This window comes from Choloepus didactylus, chromosome 1 (assembly GCF_015220235.1).
Source record: "Choloepus didactylus isolate mChoDid1 chromosome 1, mChoDid1.pri, whole genome shotgun sequence".
Classification (NCBI taxonomy): domain Eukaryota; kingdom Metazoa; phylum Chordata; class Mammalia; order Pilosa; family Megalonychidae; genus Choloepus; species Choloepus didactylus.
In genome coordinates this window covers 243,591,994-243,611,723 of record NC_051307.1, presented here as the reverse complement: position 1 = coordinate 243,611,723, position 19,730 = coordinate 243,591,994, and the positions used below count along the sequence as shown (strand labels likewise).

General features: G+C 38.4%; 1 protein-coding gene across 3 annotated transcripts in view; it reads left to right on the top strand.

Moving 5' to 3' along the window:
• NR2C2 (nuclear receptor subfamily 2 group C member 2) overlaps window positions 1-19,730 on the top strand; it is a 129,674-nt gene that overhangs the window by 6,700 nt on the left and 103,244 nt on the right. For 2 of the 3 annotated variants that reach the window (XR_005211592.1, XM_037802597.1), the window contains exon 2: window positions 6,289-6,372. The exons of the other annotated variant lie outside the window; for it this stretch is intronic. Coding sequence is in view for 1 of the 2 variants with exons in the window: in XM_037802597.1 (XP_037658525.1) it covers window positions 6,313-6,372 (60 nt within the window). In the remaining variant the exon portion in view is untranslated. The remainder of the gene's footprint in view (window positions 1-6,288; window positions 6,373-19,730) is intronic. 3 annotated transcript variants of the gene reach the window in all.

The window sequence follows — 19,730 nt, the reverse complement described above, 5'->3', positions numbered from 1 at the left end:
CCCTCTCAGCTTATTTAGATTCTTCAGATTTTTTTGAAAGTAAAAGTGGCATCATTACCTTGTAAAAGTAGTAGCTGCCATTTATTGTCTGCTGTGTGCCAGGCACAGTGCTGGGCCTTTTGCGTACATATTTAAGAGCTAATCCTCCCCATAACCTCATTCTGTTCTGTGTTAGAGAGCTCAACTTCTGCCAGAGCCTCAGAATGCAATATACTTGATGAGAAAATATCAAGACAGTAGACACTTTGGATGTTATATAATTATGGGCCACGTAAAACATACACATGCATGATTGGAATCAGTTGATTGTGGAGGGAGTAGTAGCTCACCCATTTCTGTTGATGAAGACAAGTGGTTTCCTTGTCCCAGGACTTGGTTATTGTTATTTGAGACACAAGCTCCTAAGTCTGCCCGTGAAGAGTATAGCTGCACTGTCCTGGCGACTGACTGGACATTCAGGTGTTTCCAGTTAGAGCTCAGCTTCCGCCACAGTGGAGTTTGTAGTCCTGCTTGACTAAAAATTACCCAGTTGTGAGGTTTAGTCAGCTACACATTTTTTTTTGAGCTGGAACAGTTGGTTCAGTCACCATTATATTCTTTGCTTCTTTGTTGTTAAAGGGGCAATACTGATATACTTGGATTTGAATTTGTTAGGAAAAACCTACTGCCATAAAAGGCCCAGCAATAGTGGTTTTACTTCTTTCATTAGGTGGTTTGTATTTCAGTTTTTATCTACTGTGCCCTGTTGTCATTCTTGTAGTGTACAGTAAAAACCCACTAGTTCGAATCAAGTATACTCACCTGTCTATCTCTAGTCCCCACTTTTGCCTCCACTTCCATACTGGCCTCCATTTACAGTCTTACCCATTTCTGTCATCTCCACACTACTGCCCAAAGGATTTTTTTCTATGAAAACCCAGTTACGATAGTTCTCCTTTGTCTACAGTGTTAACCTCTCTCCTCCCCTGACCTCTCCAAAACTTCCACACCAGATTGCCTGCTTCTCCTTGAATAGGCCATTCTCCTTCATACCTGCCCGTTTGTATGAGCTGTCCTCTACTTAGGACTCTCCCTATCCTCCCCTTTGCTTACTGAACTCCCTCTGTTTTTGTTTTGTTTTTTTTGATTCAGTTTTATTGAAATATATTCACATACCGTACAGTCATCCATGGTGTACAATCAACTGTTCACAGTACGATCATATAGTTATGCATTCATCACCACAATCTATTTCTGAACATTTTCCTTACATCAGAAAGAATCAGAATCAGAATAAAAAATAAAAGTAAAAAAAGAGCACCCAAACCATCCCCCCATCCCACCCTATTTGTCATTTAGTTTTTGTCCCCACTTTTCTACCCATCCATCCACACACTAGCCAAAGGGAGTGTGATCTACAAGGCCTTCACAATCACACTGTCACCCTTTGTAATCTACATTATTATGCAGTCGTCTTCAGGAGTCCAGACTACTGGGTTGGAGTTTGGTAGTTTCAGGTATTTACTTCTAGCTATTTCAATACATTAAAACCTAAGAGATGTTACCTATATAGTGCATAAGAATGTCCACCAGAGTGATCTCTTAACTCCACTTGAAATCTCTCAGCCACTGAAAGTATTTCACTCATTTTGCATCCCCCTTTTGGTCAAGAAGAGATTCTCAATCCCACGATGCTGGGTCCAGATTCATCCCTGGGAGTCATATCCTGTGTTGCCAGGGAGATTTACGCCCCTGGGAGTCAGGTCCCATGTAGGGAGGAGGGCAGTGAGTTCACCTGCCAAGGTGGCTCAGTTAGAGAGAGAGAGAGGGCCACATCTGAGCAACAAAGAGGGACTCGGGGAGACTCTTAGGCACAGTTATATGCAAGTTTAGCCTCGTCTTTGCAGTAAAGAACTTCATAAGGGCAAGTCCCATGATAGAGGGCTCGGCACATCAAACCTCCAGTCTCAGTGTTTGTGACAACATCAACACCAGTTCAGGTGAGGAAGTCCAACACTTCTGCACCTTCCCCCAGCTCCTTGGGGTGGTGGGGGGCCTGTAAATATATTTTTTATTCTCTGCCCAAATTACTTTGGGATGTGTCACTATTTCATGCTAACCTATACCAACCCACTGTATTTCACTCCCTATTCAAAGCTCCATGCAGTCGTCCCACTGTTTTTTAAGACCCAGTTTAAATATCTTTTCTCCTATAAAATTTTCACTGATTCCCACAGGCAGAGGGAGATGTTTCCTCTGGATACTCATCATTGTGACTTTTACATTGTATAGCTACTATTAGTTTTCTTCTTAAATTCTTCAAAGACAAGGACTGTTGCTCCTCCTCTTCTTCCTCCTTCCCCTATTCTTACCACTACTACTAGTACTACTACTACTACTACTACTACTACTACTACTACTACTACTACTACTACTACTACTACTATTATTTCTCAGTTAGTTCATTGCCTAGTTCACAGCAGTTGCTTAATAAGTATTGGTTATGGTGGTAAATGGACCTGACTAGTTTAAAATCACCTTGGGATTCTGTATCACTGTTTTATGCTTATGATACTTGGTCTGATAGCTCTTATAGCAACTAAGCAAGTTCTTTTCAGTAAACATTACTGAGTCTTTCCTGTGAAGGGGGTTGGTGGGGGGGAGCAGTCTTCCAGGGTTAGGGAGCTACATGGGTCGAGTGCCTGCCTTAGAAGACTCAGGCTTCTGTACCAAAGGTAGTATAGTGTTCTTTCTGGTGCTTATTAATACAGTGCCTCCATATAGTAATTACTCAGTAAATGATAATTAGTATCAGTATTATGCTTATCTCCACCAGCCAAGAAGATTGTTTTTAAAAACTGTATTTCTGTAGTTTTACTATAAAAACAATAGATTTTTTTTTCCAGATTTCCTATGCAAAATTATATTATGCTACTGAATATGGTTTTTCAAAGTGCATGTAAATGCAACCCTTTGTTCCCTGGAGATTTTCATTCTAGGGGGGCATCCCCTAATTGATAACCTCTGCTCCATACCCTTTCCAAAGCTCTCTGCTCTTCCTTCTCACTGTGATTTCTCTGTCTCTAGGGCCGCCTATGGCTGCAGTAGCAGTAAGAGAAGCTCTCAGGTGAGAGTCTTAACCCCTGATGCTATCTTTTTTTTTCTTGGAGTACCCATCAGTTAAATATTTTTCTCCCTTTGCTGACATCACCTGAGGATTTCATTTTACCTTACCTCTTACATTGTGATATCCTTGGAGAAGAAGTTTGTTTTCCTTATTATATAAGAGGATAGGATATGGTTTGTGAATTAACATATTCTCAGAAATAATGAAATGGAAATTATTTGCAACTGCTCTCACTTGTCTGCTCTGCATTTAAATCTTTTTTGAAAGACGTGCTTTATTCTCATTCTGTCTCTGCTTGCTTTTCCAGAAGGTACACATTCATTTTTAAGAAGCTTCCAAAGCTGATGGTGATACTTGAAGCTGCTTTGGAGGCAGAAAATCAACAGTGAGATCAGGATTTGTAAAAATTCATGTGTAAAAAGAAGGTTGCTCCTTTGGGTATTGGGCGTTTGCAATGGTCCAGGGTACTGTCCTGCCAGGAAGTTGATGTGGACAAGCAAGGTGGGGAGGGGCGCCTGTCCTACAGAGAGCTAGATTTATTATAAAGCTATTACAATAAAACAATGCTGTTGGCATAGAGAAAGATAAGTAGAACAGTAGTGGATAGAAGAGGGATAGAACAATTACATCCACACATGTAGCGAAACCTGAAATACAGCAGAGGTGGCATTGCAGATCAGTGGGAAAAAGGATAGATTGTTCAGTAAATGGTGCTGGAAAATTGATTCTCCATATGGGAAAATAATTAAATAGATCCATATTCCTCATCAAAACTAAAGAATCAGTTTGCAGAGGGATTTGAGACTTAATTAAATGTGAGGGGCAAAACTTAAACATTTAGAAGGAAATAATACAAAGTTATGCTTTTGACCCTGGGGGTAGGACAGGATTTTCCTAAACAAAACTGAAAGTACAGACTGTAAAAGAAAATAATGATAAATTCAACCTTATCAAATTTAAGACTTTCTGTTCTTCAAAAGAGACCATAAAGAAAGTAGACAGACAAGCCGCAGAGTGGGAGAACATCTTTATAACTCATAATCAACAAGGATTTAGTATCCTGAATATGGAGCTATTCTAAGCTAAATAGGTGTATTACTTCTTTTCTGTGACTTAATGCCTATAGTCACCGGTGATTAGAAGTGTCTTGGGATGCCACTCTATTTAAGATTGATTGGTCCTGCAAAGTTATAGTGTTAAATGAGTCATTACAGAAAGTTTTCTGAGTTACTAAGTCTCTGTAAAATCAGACTGTTATCTATAAAACCTACTTCAACTCTAAACTTGAAGAATCATACCAGCTCTTTTAAGGGAAATTTAGTAGTGAGATATGTATTTCTTATATATTATTTCTCAGTAATTCTCTACTTATATGTCTATAATATTCAAATTCACATATTTCTTGCATCAAACTGCAGTTAACAGCAGAAATGCTGTAACCTTTGTGATAAAATTAATACTTGGAGCTATATGTTTGGGTTATAGTTCTTAATATATAACAGCTATTGACTGTCTTTAGCCATTTGATTTTTTAAACATTTTTGAGGAAAAAGATTAGAACTGTAGACTTTTCACATGTGTTTTCAGCTGTTTTACAGTAGTTGATTGACTTTTCTAAAATTATATGTTTGAAGTGATGCTTTTTTCCTCCATTTCTGTTAGTTGGAATAGAATTGTATTGAGGGAAAAAGCCAGAGAATGTTTCTCTGTGCTTTGTCTTCTAGAAACAAATGAAGGTAAAAAGTCTTCTCTACGTTTTAAAGGGTTTCAAATCTAATCCTTTTATGTGAAATTGAAGAATCACTGATACTGGTGGCCTGGTATCCATTGTAGCAGTTGGTGTAGTAACTCCTTTTAGAGATTTTTGACTGTGAAGGCAGGGGGCAAGTCTTTTATATTTGTCATTCACAGTTTCATGCCCCCATTTCTCCCCCGTTGCCGTTTTGGCAATAAAAGAACCTGAAGGGGAATTATGATAATAGACATGGCTATCTGATAATGGACAGACTAATACAGAAAGTTACCGGAGCATTAAAAAGCTTCATAGAGATCAGCAGTTATAATACTTTAGGTAAGAACTAAAAAGAAAGTGTTTTGTAAAATTGCATTGCAAAAGAGTCCAGAATAATTTGCGATTGAGGAAGGGCCAAGCAAATGAGCCATGTATGCATTTGTGTATAGTACATGCTTAGTGATACCATATAGTTTTTATGTATAATTGCTGGAAATAACTTACACTGAGCTTTGTTGTCCTATTAACCATGGGACCTGAGCAGCCAATAATGAACCTTCAGGAATCAGGTTTAAAGTGGACTCCCTATTTCCTGAATTCTTGGTGGTAAGGTTATTAGAAAGTGTTTGGGGAGATATTCAGAAGTTATATCAGGAAGAGACCGGGGATTTGCATATACGGTGTTTTCATCAGCCGTGCTCCTGGTGGGAGAGAAGCACATTTTTTGATCCTTAGATCAAATTTTTGCAAAGTGAGATCCTCAATTTTTGCAAATGATGGCACCAAATCTATTTTTACTATTAATAGATAGCTGAATTATCTGGTTTTCTAATCTAATGAGGACTTAAACATATGAATTGATAAATGTGTGAGTACCATTTTCTTAGCACACTTTAGTGATGTAGTCTCCTTAGTTTTTTCCTTCTCTTTCTCTTTTAGTGATAGTGTTTTCTTTTCAACATAGGAGTGTGGTGTGTTAGTACCTGGGCAGGGTTTTGCTTCTCACATTGCCACTCTAATAACAGAAGTATAGCTGATGATAGCAATCTAGTGCTCTGTATCCAAAGTTGATCTCACACCTTTCTCAGATAGCCACCTTCTTATTTGGCATACTGTGACAAGGAGCGATCCAAAAAGGTGTGATTCCCACCTCCTTGGGAGGTAAACCAAGCTGTTACAACCCAAGATACCTGATAAAGTTACAAATTTGTCTATATTTACTAGGGGAAGTCTTGTTTTCAAATTGAAATGTTTCTACTAATTAATTTTTGTACCTATAATTGAAGAAGCTGGTGCAGCATATCCAGATATTCTTAACCTGCTAGCTCTGTCTTCTGTAGAGCGCAAAATTTGCACAATGCAGTATCAAAGATGAATTTTGATTACTGGTATTTTTTAAGTAGCCTGGTTTCTCCCCACCTGATGGAAGTTGCTGCATCTTTCCAAACAGGTTCTCTAATGATATTGCTTCACCATGGCCACAAATATGGAGGGGCTGGTTCAGCACAGAGTGGGGACCCAGCAGGTGGCTGAGGTGAGTGACATGGGCTAGCATAACAGCTGGCACCCTTACTGTTGAAAGGAAAAATACATTAGTGTGCTCTGTTGTTTCAAAACAGTCCCAGTGAGATCAGCATGTGATCCAAACCCAAAGCAGGATGGTGGCATAGAAGCAAAACCAAAAATGACAAGAACATTTATTGCTAATGTTTCTTTGAAAGAGTAGGGTGGCCTAGCTGCATATAATGTGACTTTTAAAAAATTTCACCTTGAACCAAAAACTAATTGGATTTGATGCTTAACGAACTTATGCATATATTTTTAAATCCAAGGCCCTGTCTTAGTTTCTCGCACATTTGATATCTGGTTAATAACACAGAAGTGTGGAAGGCCTCATTCTGTGCATTAAGTGGTCATTACTGACCATCTTCCATGTACTGGGGATTGTGCTAAGTGCTGAGAAATACAGAAGTGAATGAGCCACAGGTCCTTCTTTCAACATTCAGAGTCTGTTCAGGGAATGAGAAGTGTAACTCCACATGAGGGAGATGATTCCAGAGGTGAGTCTTGAATGATGAGTAAGCATTTGTCAGACACGAGAGACCCAGGTGGAGTGGGGTGGGAACCATACTACAGATGATGAGCAGGGCATCCCTAGAAACATGTAAAGGGACAGAGACATGAAATCGCTTGGGATGTTGAGGCATCTTGAGGTGTAAAGAAGGTAGGCAGGGGCCAGATCCTGAAAAGCATAGTTAATAATATTCACTAGTAACATACTTTTTGCATTCATTCTGTAGCGGGTGCTGTGCAAGAGCTTTAATCCTCACAACAACCTTTTGAGGTTGGTACTATAATTATTCGCATTTCATAGGTGAGGAAACCAAGGCTCAAAGACACAGGACAAGGGCACATTGTGATAGACTGAGATTCTGACCCAGGTCTGTTTCACTCTTTCCAAAGCTCCTGCAATTAATTACACCTCATTCTGCAAGCAGGAGCCATCGGAAAGGTTCAGGTTTACTTTTTGAATCAACACTTAACATTTCTTGGCCAAGTTCGCCAATTTTATCAAAGAATGGACATTTAAAGAAATGATTTTTTTCTTTTAACAAGACATGTAAGTCAGTTTAAAACAAAAAAAAATTATCAGGTTTTTCTGATTTTAGGTCAACCATTCTTTAAGGCAACAGTGTGTAAGTAGTTATCCTCCACCCCCAGCAAATAATGATTAATATTAACTGAAGATAAAGAAGATAGATTTCACAAATTTGTTGAAACTGTATTTTTGAAAGGGCTATTAGATGTTTGAAGATATTGGTGTCAAGATGCCTGTATTTTTTGTTGCTTAGTTTGTGATAGGAATGATTACCCTGAAAATCATTGTCGATGTTTCAAATACGTAGGGTTATTTTGCACTTAATAGAGTTTCCAATTTGGAGATTAGAATATGGATCACTGCCTTAAGAGGCTATACCATTAATTCTTTAGGAGAAAAGAGGTAGTTAGGTTAATATGAGTTCTCCATACACATTCAGAAAATTTTGCCAGCTAAAATTTTTTGTCAAATACCTTATATCCTTCAGAAAATGGAATTTAATTTATTAATTTAGTGTAACTGGTTTTCTTTCTCCTTGGCAAAAACTGTATTTTAGGACACTCAAAATATTAGAAGTCATTCTTAATTTGGGGGGTGTGTTAGGGTTCTCCAGAAAATCAGAACTGACAGGAGCTTTATTATAGGAATTGGCTCACTGACTATAGGGATTATTGGCAAGTCCTCATTCTGTAGGGCAGGCTGCAAATTGGAAATTTCCATAAATACGATTCTGAAATCTGGCACATACGAACTCTTTATGACAGAAACACTGATGGAAATAAGTTGAATTTCCCAGGGGAGGCTGGCTGGATGAAGTAGAGGCAGAAATTCTTTCTGACTTCTGAAATCCTCAGTTCTGGCTTTTAAGACCTCTTCTCTGCTGAGGGCAGGCTCCTTTATAGATAGTAGATGCAATCAGCTGTAGATGCAGTTAGTTAACAATAGATGCAAATCCATTGACAAAATACCTTTACAGTAATTATCAGGCTTATGCTTGCTTGACCAAACAACTGGATGTTGTAACCTAGCAAGTTGCATGAAATTAACCATCACAGAGTGCAAAAGCAATATCTTTCTATTTAAAATATTCCCTAGATTTCCTTGCTGTTACTTTGAGCGATGTGTGTATGTGTTCTTCAAAATTTCAACTTTAATGACTTTAATCTACATATAATATCTATATGTAATGTTAGACTTGTTAAACAGTTCAGATCCGTTTCGTTTCAATGATGAACAGTAATTGAGTGAGAATAAAATATATCTAAATTGAGGAATTATTTATTCAATCAGCAGACAATGAAGAAGCATATCCTCCATTCCTTCCATCTCTTCTACCCCCCACCTCCCCTGCTTAGGCCAAGAAGCTACACAAGTGAATAATAGGACTTGGCATGAACTCTCCAAGAGCTCTCTTTCAAACGGGGTGAGCATGAGGTAGGCCATCAGGAGGGGAAAATAGGGAAGGATAGGACCTTAGTAGGAAGGAGACTTATAGAGTGAGACTGTCGGCTATGGGATCTGGCTATGAGATTGGTTTGGTTTAAATCCAGGACTGCCACTTGCTATAACAGTTGACCTCTCTGTATGTCAGTTTCCTCATCTGGAAATTGGGAATAATAATAGTATCTACTTATCTCATAGGGTTGTTGTGAGAATTCAATGCTATAACAATATATAGAAAGCTTTAGTAGGTGCCTTGCCTTTACTCCATGAATGAAATACAGCAATATTGTCAACTGTATAAATGTTTTTCTCTTGAGTCCCCAGATCAACTTTTTTCTCTATAGACCAAATAAGTCACAAATACCAAGGTAAACTACAAAAATTGGATGAGACAAAATAACAACTTGATGTTGTATGATGTGCTTAAATTTATTAAATTATTCAGAGAGAGTTTAGCATAGAGTGGTCAAGAGTGCAGGCTCTGGCGCTAGATTGCCTGGCCCTACCACTTGCAAGCTGTGTGACCTCCCTGAACCCTAGTTCTGTATCTGGGAAATGGGGATAATAGTAGTATTTACCTTGTGGGATTACAATTTAGGATTAAATGAGTTGATGTAAGTAAATCTCTTACAACAGTGCCTGACAGATAGTAAAAGCTATAGAAGTATTGGTTATTACTATTCTGTGTCCTTTGTGAGGAAAATCCCAGTGTAATTCATACACATTTCCTTTTTTGTGGAAAATGATGGAATTTCCTTTTTTACATACTGAACTCCTTTGAAATGGTCCCTCTGGTGGGGATTATATGTATGACAGTTCAACTGTTCAAACCCCGTATTCGTGGAAAAGATATTAAAACCCTGATTGGTTGTTTTACTAGGTGATTTTATGATTTCTTAAATATTTTTGGATATTTTGAGGAAACCTGAGCTACTATTAAGGATACCTAATATGGGGCCATTAAACTAGTAGATGTGAAGAAGGATTCCTTGGATTTAGAACCCATTTTTTAGTTGTCTTCTTTAATATAATTATGCTTGGCTGTATAGGAGAGATATTTAAATTTTTAAAATGTCATCAGTAGCTTGGCTACCAATTTCTTTTCCTTAATACTGAATTATAGGCCCAATTATTTTCAGATGTTTTGCCCCACACCAAGGTAACATCAGAAGTGAAGTTATCTGAATTTCTTTAAATCTTTTGTAATATCTCCAACTATCATCTTTCAAGATTTCTGAAAAATCTCTAAATGTAGTTTTCTTATTTTTCCTTCATTAGCCTAACCTGTTCTGACTGATTTTTCTTCTGAGATTTCACTCTTTCATATCAATTGCATTATATGTGCTTAACCTTCAGTACACATAAATTGAATACACTGAGGACTCAGGACGGCAAAAACTAATGATGCTGAAGTTATTCAGTGAATACAGTGGTGAAGTTGTGGTGACCAGAGATGCAGATTGCCTGTGGGATTTTTTTTTTTTAGCATGCAGTTAAAAAGGAAAGGAAAGAAGTAAGTGGGGAGGGGGGGAATGGCAACACATTTCTATTTGTGTACATATTTGGTACCTAGACATTTAGCCAGGATATCAGACCAGTGCTTCACCAGTTTCCTAAGTATCAAATAGTGATAGATCCTTTGTATGAGAAGTATTTCCGTAGAGAAGGGCCATTGTGTAGAAATTTTTAAAGTTTTAGAGCCAGTACTTGAGTTTGGTTCAAAAAACTGGCTTCTAAGATAAGAGCATTTTACATTTAACATTGACAATTAAAATTTGCTATACTTTTTTTAAATAAACTTTTTATTTTGCAATATTCTAGATTTACAGAAAAATTGTAAAAATTGAACAGAAGGTTCCCATATATCATACCCTGCACCCAATTTCTCTTATATTAGCGTGGTATATTTGTCAAAACTAAGAAACCAACATTGGTACATTACTATTAACTAAACTCTAGACGTTATTTGGATCTCACCAGTTTTTCATTAACGTCCTCTTTCTGTCTTGAGACCCAGTGCAGGATTCCATGTTGCACTTAGGGCCATATCTTTTGACATGCCTTTGACACTTCTTGTTGAAATTTGGTTTTGCTGACTACAAATAAGAACAAATAAATAGTAATTAAGGTAAGCTTTTGCTAAGTACTGAAGAAAGTCTTATAATGCTCTTAGGTAACAGAGTTTCTCGGACAATAAAAATTAAATGATAGGTTGCGTCAGCTAGTCTTAAAGATTCTGTTTCTATGTGACCTTTATACCAGGAGGGCACCTCAGAAACAATCTATTCTAGAAGTTCTTAATCCAAGGGTCTCAGGATATTTAGGTTCCCAAAATGAATAAAGAGTGGTGAACTATTTTTATGATTCCAAAAAAATGGAAATCTTATATGCACCTAAGAGAAGACTACAAAGCTAACTGTCATTTCAGGGGCCTTTGCTTTGGGTTGGAATTATGTCGGTCTACTTAGTATAGAATTCCCAAAACCTGATAGTGTTGATCAGAAAAGCTCAACTTGGTGGTTATGGATGTGTTTGATTGAAGTGGGAAAATGAGCAATTACTTTTCAGAACTTCAGTTTGTGGGATAAAGTCTTGCAAAATCTGGGATTTAATGGATTGGAATATAATGAAAAAAGGATCCTCAATGATAAAATTGTTAGGTTCAGTCCTCTCATCTGCCTGATAGGCCTCAGCAGTGTTTTAGAGCTATGAAGAATTACGTTTTCAAAGAGTTTTTAATAATAATATGTAGCAGTGCTTGTGATGTACTTGCAGGTGAAAAAGTAAGATACAAAAGAATATGCAGTTTGATTCCAATTTTGCAAGCTCTTTGTATCTAATTTTGTCTATAGTTATATGTCACATACTATAATACAGTGTGCCAAGTATTATGTTAAACTCTTTGTATTCACTATCTCATTTAGTACTCCCAATAACACTACAAGGAAAGCATTATTTTCCCCATTTTATATAACACGAAATTGAGGGGTAGAGAGATTAACTTGCTAGGTTTCAAAGCCGCATCTGAGTGACTTCAGAGCCAAAGCTTTTAACTACTGCACCGTAGACACATTTTTTTTTTAAATTCAGTTTTATTGAAATATATTCACATACCATACAGTCATCCATGGTATACAATCAACTGTTCACAGTACGATCATATAGTTATGCATTCATCACCACAGTCTATTTCTGAACATTTTCCTTACATCAGAAAGGATCAGAATAAGAGTAAAAAAAAAAAAAAAAGAACACCCAAACCATCCCCCCATCCCACCCTATTTGTCTTTTAGTTTTTATCCCCATTTTTCTACTCGTTCATCCATACACTAGATAAAGGGAGTGTGATCTACAAGTTTTTCACAATCACACTGTCACCCCTTGTAATCTACATTATTATATAATCGTCTTCGGGAGTCCAGACTACTGGGTTGGAGTTTGGTGGTTTCAGGTATTGACTTCTAGCTATTCCAATACATTAGAACCTAAGAGGTGTTATCTATATAGTGCATAAGAATGTCCACCAGAGTGACCTCTCAACTCCATTTGAAATCTCTCAGCCACCGTAGACACATTTTTAAAATGTCCCAAATGTTAACAGTATTTTTTAGTTTCCTGAGTGATGGGCAAATTTCTTTTACCTTTAGTTTCTTTTTAAGTCATTGACTACTCTTATTTAAACAAATTAAGCAGAACTAATGATTCTTTCCCTGGTCACAGTGTCGGAAGCATGGATAAATCCAGGCTTCTGCTAAATGTATTTATTATGGAATTGACTATGAAATTAAAGAAGAACAAAATAAGGCTAATTTTTTTTAAAGGAATAGTTGACAGATGAGAATTTGTAACTGAAGCAGTGGGAACTCGAATCATCTTTAATAGTGTTACTGCTTTTCTTAAAGACTTGAGTTTTTCTTGTATTCTTATAAAGGGCTTCAGTATTTTTTTTAAGACTTTGAGAGCTGCCTCTGTAATTGGAAATTTAAAGCAGAAACCCTCGGTGCATTTCAGAAAACTTACAATGATACTTTCGTGGAAGGGGAATAAATAAAACATAGGGCTCTGCCAGTTCTTGAACCACACTTAGTATTGGCAGGGTCACATCCTCTAGCGGGAGAAAGTGAAGTTATCGATTGCCCATATTTCAAATTTCCAGTGTCCTGGTAAGTCCAACTCATGATTAAATTTTATTAATTTACCTCTCTCATAAAGTGGAAATTTAAGATTTCATTTTCTTGTAATACATATACTAAATTAAAAAGTTGAATAGTACTGTGTAAGGCTTGAAACAGAAAACAACAGGCTCCTGAAGCTCCCTCTTGAAATTCACAATTCTTAAGGTATTTGTTTCTAAAACTATCCTTAGTCTGCTACTTCTTGACTTGCCATTAAGGACAAAGAAATTTTAGTGTTCTTCTGGTACCCCAAACTGCCATTTCTCTTCCCTCCATTCTCTCAAAGTTTTATCCTATTTATATAAATCAATGTTCTGTGTTATTGTATTATACTATGACACACATTTCCTAGTGTCTCCAACATGGTTGTAAAACCCTCTGAATACTATTTGCAATACAAATACATCAGGGGAATTTTCAGTTTCCTTTTTTTTTTCCTATGAAAACATTCCTTCCTTCTGACCTCCTGCTCCAGTCCTTACTGATTGATTTTTAAGGCCACTGCTCAACTGTCATCCTTTACCTCTCTCTCATGTTGAATTCTGTTTCCTGTAGCCCATTTTCTCCACATACACACATCTTTTTTTTGTTTTCGGAGCTTATTTATCTCATCATGACTTTATTTACCCCCACGTGCTTGATTGATAGTTTGAATAGGAATAGAAATCTAGGTTGAAAAATTTTACCTCAGAATTTTGAAGACATCGTTTTATAGTCTTCCAGCTTCCAGTGTTGCTTTTGAGAAGGTTGGTACTATTCTCATTCTTGATTCTCATAGGTCCCTCTCTCTTTTTCTCTTTCTCTCAACTGTTAAGATCTTTTTCTTTATCCCTAATGTTCTGAAATTTCTCAGTTAAGTCCCTGAGTGCATATACTTTTTCATACATTCTACTAGGCACACCGGGGGTCCTTTCAATGTGGAAACTCATGTCCTCCTGTTTTAGGAAATTGTTTTATACTAGTTCTCTGATAATTCTTCCTTCAGTTCTTTCTAGTCTCTTTCCATAACTCCTAGTTAGTTGGATGTTGTATAACCCTTTCTTGTCCTTATCTTTTCTTTATTCCTACCTCTATTTGAGGGAGATTCCTGGCTTGGAATCTGACCCTGGTGCTTACCAGTTACATTAAACTGTTACTTAACCTCTCTTGTCAGTTTCTTCAACTGTCAAATGGGGTTAATGATTGTATTTATTTTAGAGGATTATTGCGAGGATTAAATGAGTCAGTGCATCTAAAGCATGGCACATGTAAGACATATGTTGTGGCAGATAGGACACACTCAGCAAAACTTGGGTGCTCCTATGCTTGTCATTAATTTTGTTGTGGTGTCTTCAACTTTATTTTCATTTTTGTTATTTTATTTTTAATTTCAAGGAACTCTTTTTCTCTATTCCTTTTTTATAGCAACTTATTCTTATTTTTCTAAGGATGTTAATTGTAGTATTTTACTCTGGTTTTCTTCTGTTTCTTGCATACTTACGACTTTCCTAAAATGGCTAATGATCCTTGGTGCCAGTTCATGTTTAAGAATGAAACACTTAAAACGGAAAACAAACAAAACTTTTTTACATATGTAAGGCTTATCAACTAGTTTGCTTTGATTTTACTGTGGCATTATTGGATAGGCACCTACCCATTTTGTCAGAGTGTTCCCCAAATGTCAGTATCTGTAGGTTTCTTTTCTAGGGCCATTCAGTTTTTCCAGGCAAGAATTCTTGAGTTTCCTGTATGAGAGGTATATGCCATGTTGCCAGCTTGTTTTTGGAGCCTCTTTGGTTCAGTGTGTCTACTGACCACTTCCTTTTTTCTGCAGTGGAATGAGGAGGTGGTAGTGATGATGGTGAGTTGCCTGGCTCTACCACAGATGTTTAACCAGTTGTCTGGTTTTCAGCCTACTTTAAAACCCTGCTTTCCATGGAACTTAGTATTCTTGGACTGAGCCTTTCCAGGATCTAGGGGTAGGAGTTAGCTTCCTTCTCATTAGTATCCAGTCCCCTTCCCTGCCTGTAGTCATTTGGGGTTCAGCTTTATTCATGTTCCTGAGTTTTTTTCCATTCCACCATCTGCTTTCCATTTCTAAAAGTTTGTTAAATCTGTGATGGACTTTCATCTCTTCACCTAGTCTTTGCTCTATTTAACTGGAAGTTGGGGGAAGTACCACTGGTAAAGCAAATCGAAATTGTTCTCTGAGGGACTTCAGGTTACTCAAGCAGTATGCCATTCGTTTTTATTCAGCAGGTACTTAAGGAGTGCCTACTATGCTAGGTGTTATCGTTCTCAAGATAAAGGCCCTGTCACATGAAACTTCTCTTCTTGAGGAAATCAGACAATAAACGTCTAAACAAAAATAAAATGTCAAGAGAGCAGTAAGTGCTATAAAGAAAAGTGAAGCCAGGGAAAAGAGATAGAAAGTGACAGTAGTTACTATCTAAGCACATTCAGGGAAGACTTCTTAGAAGGTAACATTTAAACTGAGACCTGAATAAAGGGAGAAAGTGATTCATGTGAGTATCTGGTTGTAGGGGTTAGGGAGCTGGGGAGCATTCCAGCCTGTGAAAACAGCAAGTACCAAGTCTCTAGGTGGGAACATGCTTATTACCACATTGAAGGAACAGCAAAGAGGGCTGCATGACAGGAGTGCAGTGAGCAAGGGGAAAAGTGATAGATTTTGAGGTCACATTGGTAGGTGGAGGCCAGATCATCTTGGTTTTATACGCCATAGACAGGAATTTGGATTTTTCTTTTAAGGGTAGTAACTGTTTATTATAAAAGAATTTGGATTTTACTTTAAATATGTCAGAGAGTTTAGAGGAGGGGAATGGATGTGACATAATTTACGTTTGTGGAGAATCACCCTGGCAGTCATGTGGAGAAGAAGTGCTATACAGTGCCATGAATGGAAGCAGAGAGGCCCTTTAGGAGGCTCGTAAAGTAAGAGATAATCGTGGCTCAGACTAGGTGGTAGTAGTGTAGGAGGAATGAAATGGTCAGATCCCGGGTGTATTTTGAAGAGCCAACAACATTTGCTGATGGATTGAATCTAGGATGTGAAAGAAAAAGATGAGTCAAGGATGATAGAGTTTGGGGACTGTGCAACTGGGTGAACAGTTATACCTTTTACTGAGATGGGGAAGTCTAGGGGAAGTGTAGGTTTGGGGGGGTGGTGTACTTAATTAAGTTTGAGATGCCTCTTAGATAGTTACATAGAGATGTTAAGTAGACTGACCTATATGAGTCTGAAGTTCAGAGGACAGATTGGGGCAGTAGTTCTCAGAGATGGCATTTATTAAATGATGTCACCTGATGAGACAGTTGTTTTAAATTGGGAAGTAGAGGAAACTGCAAAGGAGAAGGAATGGTCAGCAGAGGAGGAGGAATATGAGGAAAGTGGTATTTGGAAGCTATTCCGGTTTGCTAAAGCTGCCATTCTTCCCAATACCAGAAAAGGATTGGCTTTTATAAAGGAAATGTATTAGGTTACGAATTTACAGTCCTGAGGCCATAAAAGTGTCCAAACTAAGGCATCAACCAGAAGATGCCTTCACTGAAGAAAGGCTGATGCTGTTCGGAACACCTCCATCAGCTGGGAAGTCACGTGGCTAGAATCTGCTGGTCCTTTGCCCCTGAGTTGCATTGCTTTCAGCTTCTAATTCCGGTGGTTTTCTCTCTAAGCATCTGTGGGTTCTCACTTAGCTTCCCTGAGGCAAACTCCGGGCTTCATCTCTTAGCTTAGCGTCTCCAAATGTCTTTCTGTCTGCATCTCCAAGTGTCTGGGTCTGTGTCAGCCCTGAGCTCTCTCTCTCTCCCTGAGCTCTCTTAAGGACTCCAGTAAATTAAGATGCACCATGAATGGGCAGGGTCCCTCACATCTCCATGGAAATAATCTAATCAAAAGGTCCCATGCACAATAGGTCTGCCCCCACAAGATTGGATTAAAAAAACAGTTTTTCTGGGGGACATAATATATCCAAACCAGCACATTCCGCCCTGTCTACCCCAAGAAGACATGTTCTTTCCATATGCAAAATTCAGTGATTCCATCACCATATCACAAAAGCCTTAAATCATTTCAGTTAACAATATTAGATACAAAGTCTTATCAAAATCAGTTATAGGTATTATTTGTCCTAAGGAAAAATTTCCCACTGGCTGTGGACCTGTGAAACTTTAGAACAAGTTATCTACTTCCAATTTACAAAGGAGGGACAGTCATAGGATAAACTTTCCCATTGCCATAGGGAGAAATTGGAAGGAAAATGGGGGTCATGGGACCCAAAAGGTTCCTAAAATCCACAGGGCAAACTCCATTATATTTCAAAGAAAGTCATTATAGAATGATGTTTTATCCTAGGGGCTTGAGAGAGCAGTAGTCCCACCCTTTCTAAAGGCTTACGCAGTGACCTTGCTTTCTCCAAATGCTGTGATGATTGCTCCAACATATCCAAGTAATGGGGAGACCACCTTGTTCTCAGCTCCCCCTCCTCAAACATTTGGGTGGCACCTGGATTCTCTGCCAACTCTGGGGCATAGGCGCAATCCCTTCAGAACAGTGGGGTGGTGGCAAGGCTCTCCCCAATCCCTGGGGAATGTGCTCCACGTCTTTGAACTCACCCTCTCCACATGCATGGGTGGGTCCACTCTCCTGGCCTGAGGTTTCTTGACTTCAGACCTCAGCTTCTGTGTTCTGCTTTTGAAGAAATTTTTCCTTCAGTTTGTCCCTTTTCTGTCCCTTTTAGTCCAGACTGGCAGTGGTTCTGTTTGTACAGATCTCGCAAAAAATTTGTTGGCTTGGCATGTAGCATTTAGGGGTCAAAACTGTCAGATAATAGGACTTCGCACAGATCCTTCCTGGATAACTCCATCTCCATTCCTGGCTTGTACTGAAATGGCTGGCTGGTTCTGAGTTTTGTTAAATCCTCATGTGGGGCACTATCCTCTCGGGTCTCACTTTCTGGAAGCCCAGAATTTTCCCAGCCATCAATTTCTGGTTTCTTTGTTCTCAAGAGTTCACTTCTCAGCTTATCTCTTTACTCTCACATTTTGGTATAATCTACAAGAAGCCAGGCTGCATTTTCCACATTTAGTTTGGAAATATCTTCAGCTAAGTATCCCAGCTCATCACTCTCTCTCTCTCTCTTTTTTTTTTTTTAATAATTCAATTTTATTGAGATATATTTACATACCATACGGTCATACAAAGCATACAATCAGTTGTTCACAGTACCACCATATAGTTGTGCATCCATCACCAAAATTAATTTTTGAACATTTTCATTACCACACACACAAAAGTAATAAGACTAAAAATTAAAGTGAAAAAGAACAATTAAAGTGAGAAAAGATCACTGGGTGCTTTTTTTTTTTTTTTTTTTTTTTGACCCCATTTTTCTACTCATCCATTGATACACTGGACAAAAGGGAGTGTGATCCACATGGCTTTCCCAATCACATTGTCACCCGTTGTAATCTACATTTTTATACAATTGTCTTCAGGATTCAAGGGTTCTGGGTTGCAGTTTGATAGTTTCAGGTGTTTACTGCTAGCTATTCCAATTCATTAGAACCTAAAAAGGGTTATCTATGTTGTGCATAAGAGGGCCCACCAGAGTGACCTCTTGGCTCCTTTTGCAATCTCCCAGGCACTGAAACTTATTTCGTTTCATTTCACATCCCCCTCTTGGTCAAGAAGATGTTCTCCATCCCACAATGCCATGTCCAGATTCCTCCCTGGGAGTCATATTCCACATTGCCAGGGGGATTTACGCCCCTGGGTGTCAGATCCCATGTAGTGGGGAGGGCAGTGATTTCATCTCCCAAGTTGGCTTAGCTAGAGAGAGAGGGCCACATCTGAGCAACAAAGAGGCATTCAGGAGGAGACACTTAGGCACAATTGTAAGCAGGCCCAGCCTCTCCTTTGCAATAACAGTCTTCCCAGTGGCCAGTTCGTGATTGAGGGCTCAATCCATCAAACTACCAGTCCCAAATGTCTGTGAGCACATCAGAAACCATTGAGGTGGGGAAGTCCAACACCCCATGCATTCTCCCCCATCAATGTTCACATTAGTGGTAGCATACAATATTTCTCTTTTTGTGCCTGGCTTACTTTGCTCAGCATTATGTCTTCAAGGTTCATCCAAGTTGTCGTATGTTTCACAACATCGTTCCTTCTTACTGCTGCATGGTATTCTGTTGTGTGTATATACCACATTTTATTTATCCACTCCTCTGTTGAAGGACATTTGGGTTGTTTCCATCTCTTGGCAATTGTGAATAATGCTGCTATGAACATTGGCGTGCAGATATCTGTTCGCGTCACTGCTTTCAGATCTTCCGGGTGTATACCGAGAAGTGCAATTGCTGGATTGAAGGGTAACTCTATATCTAGTTTTCTAAGGAACTGCCAGACTGTCTTCCAGAGTGGCTGAGCCATTGTACAGTCTCACCAACAATGAATAAGAGTTCCAATTTCTCCACATCCCCTCCAGCATTTGTAGTTTCCTGTTTGTTTAATGGCAGCCATTCTAATTGGTGTGAGATGGTATCTCATTGTGGTCTTAATTTGCATCTCTCTAACAGCTAGTGAAGCTGAACATTTTTTCATGTGTTTCTTGGCCATTTGTATTTCCCCTTCAGAGAACTGTCTCTTCATAACTTTTGCCCATTTTATAATTGGGC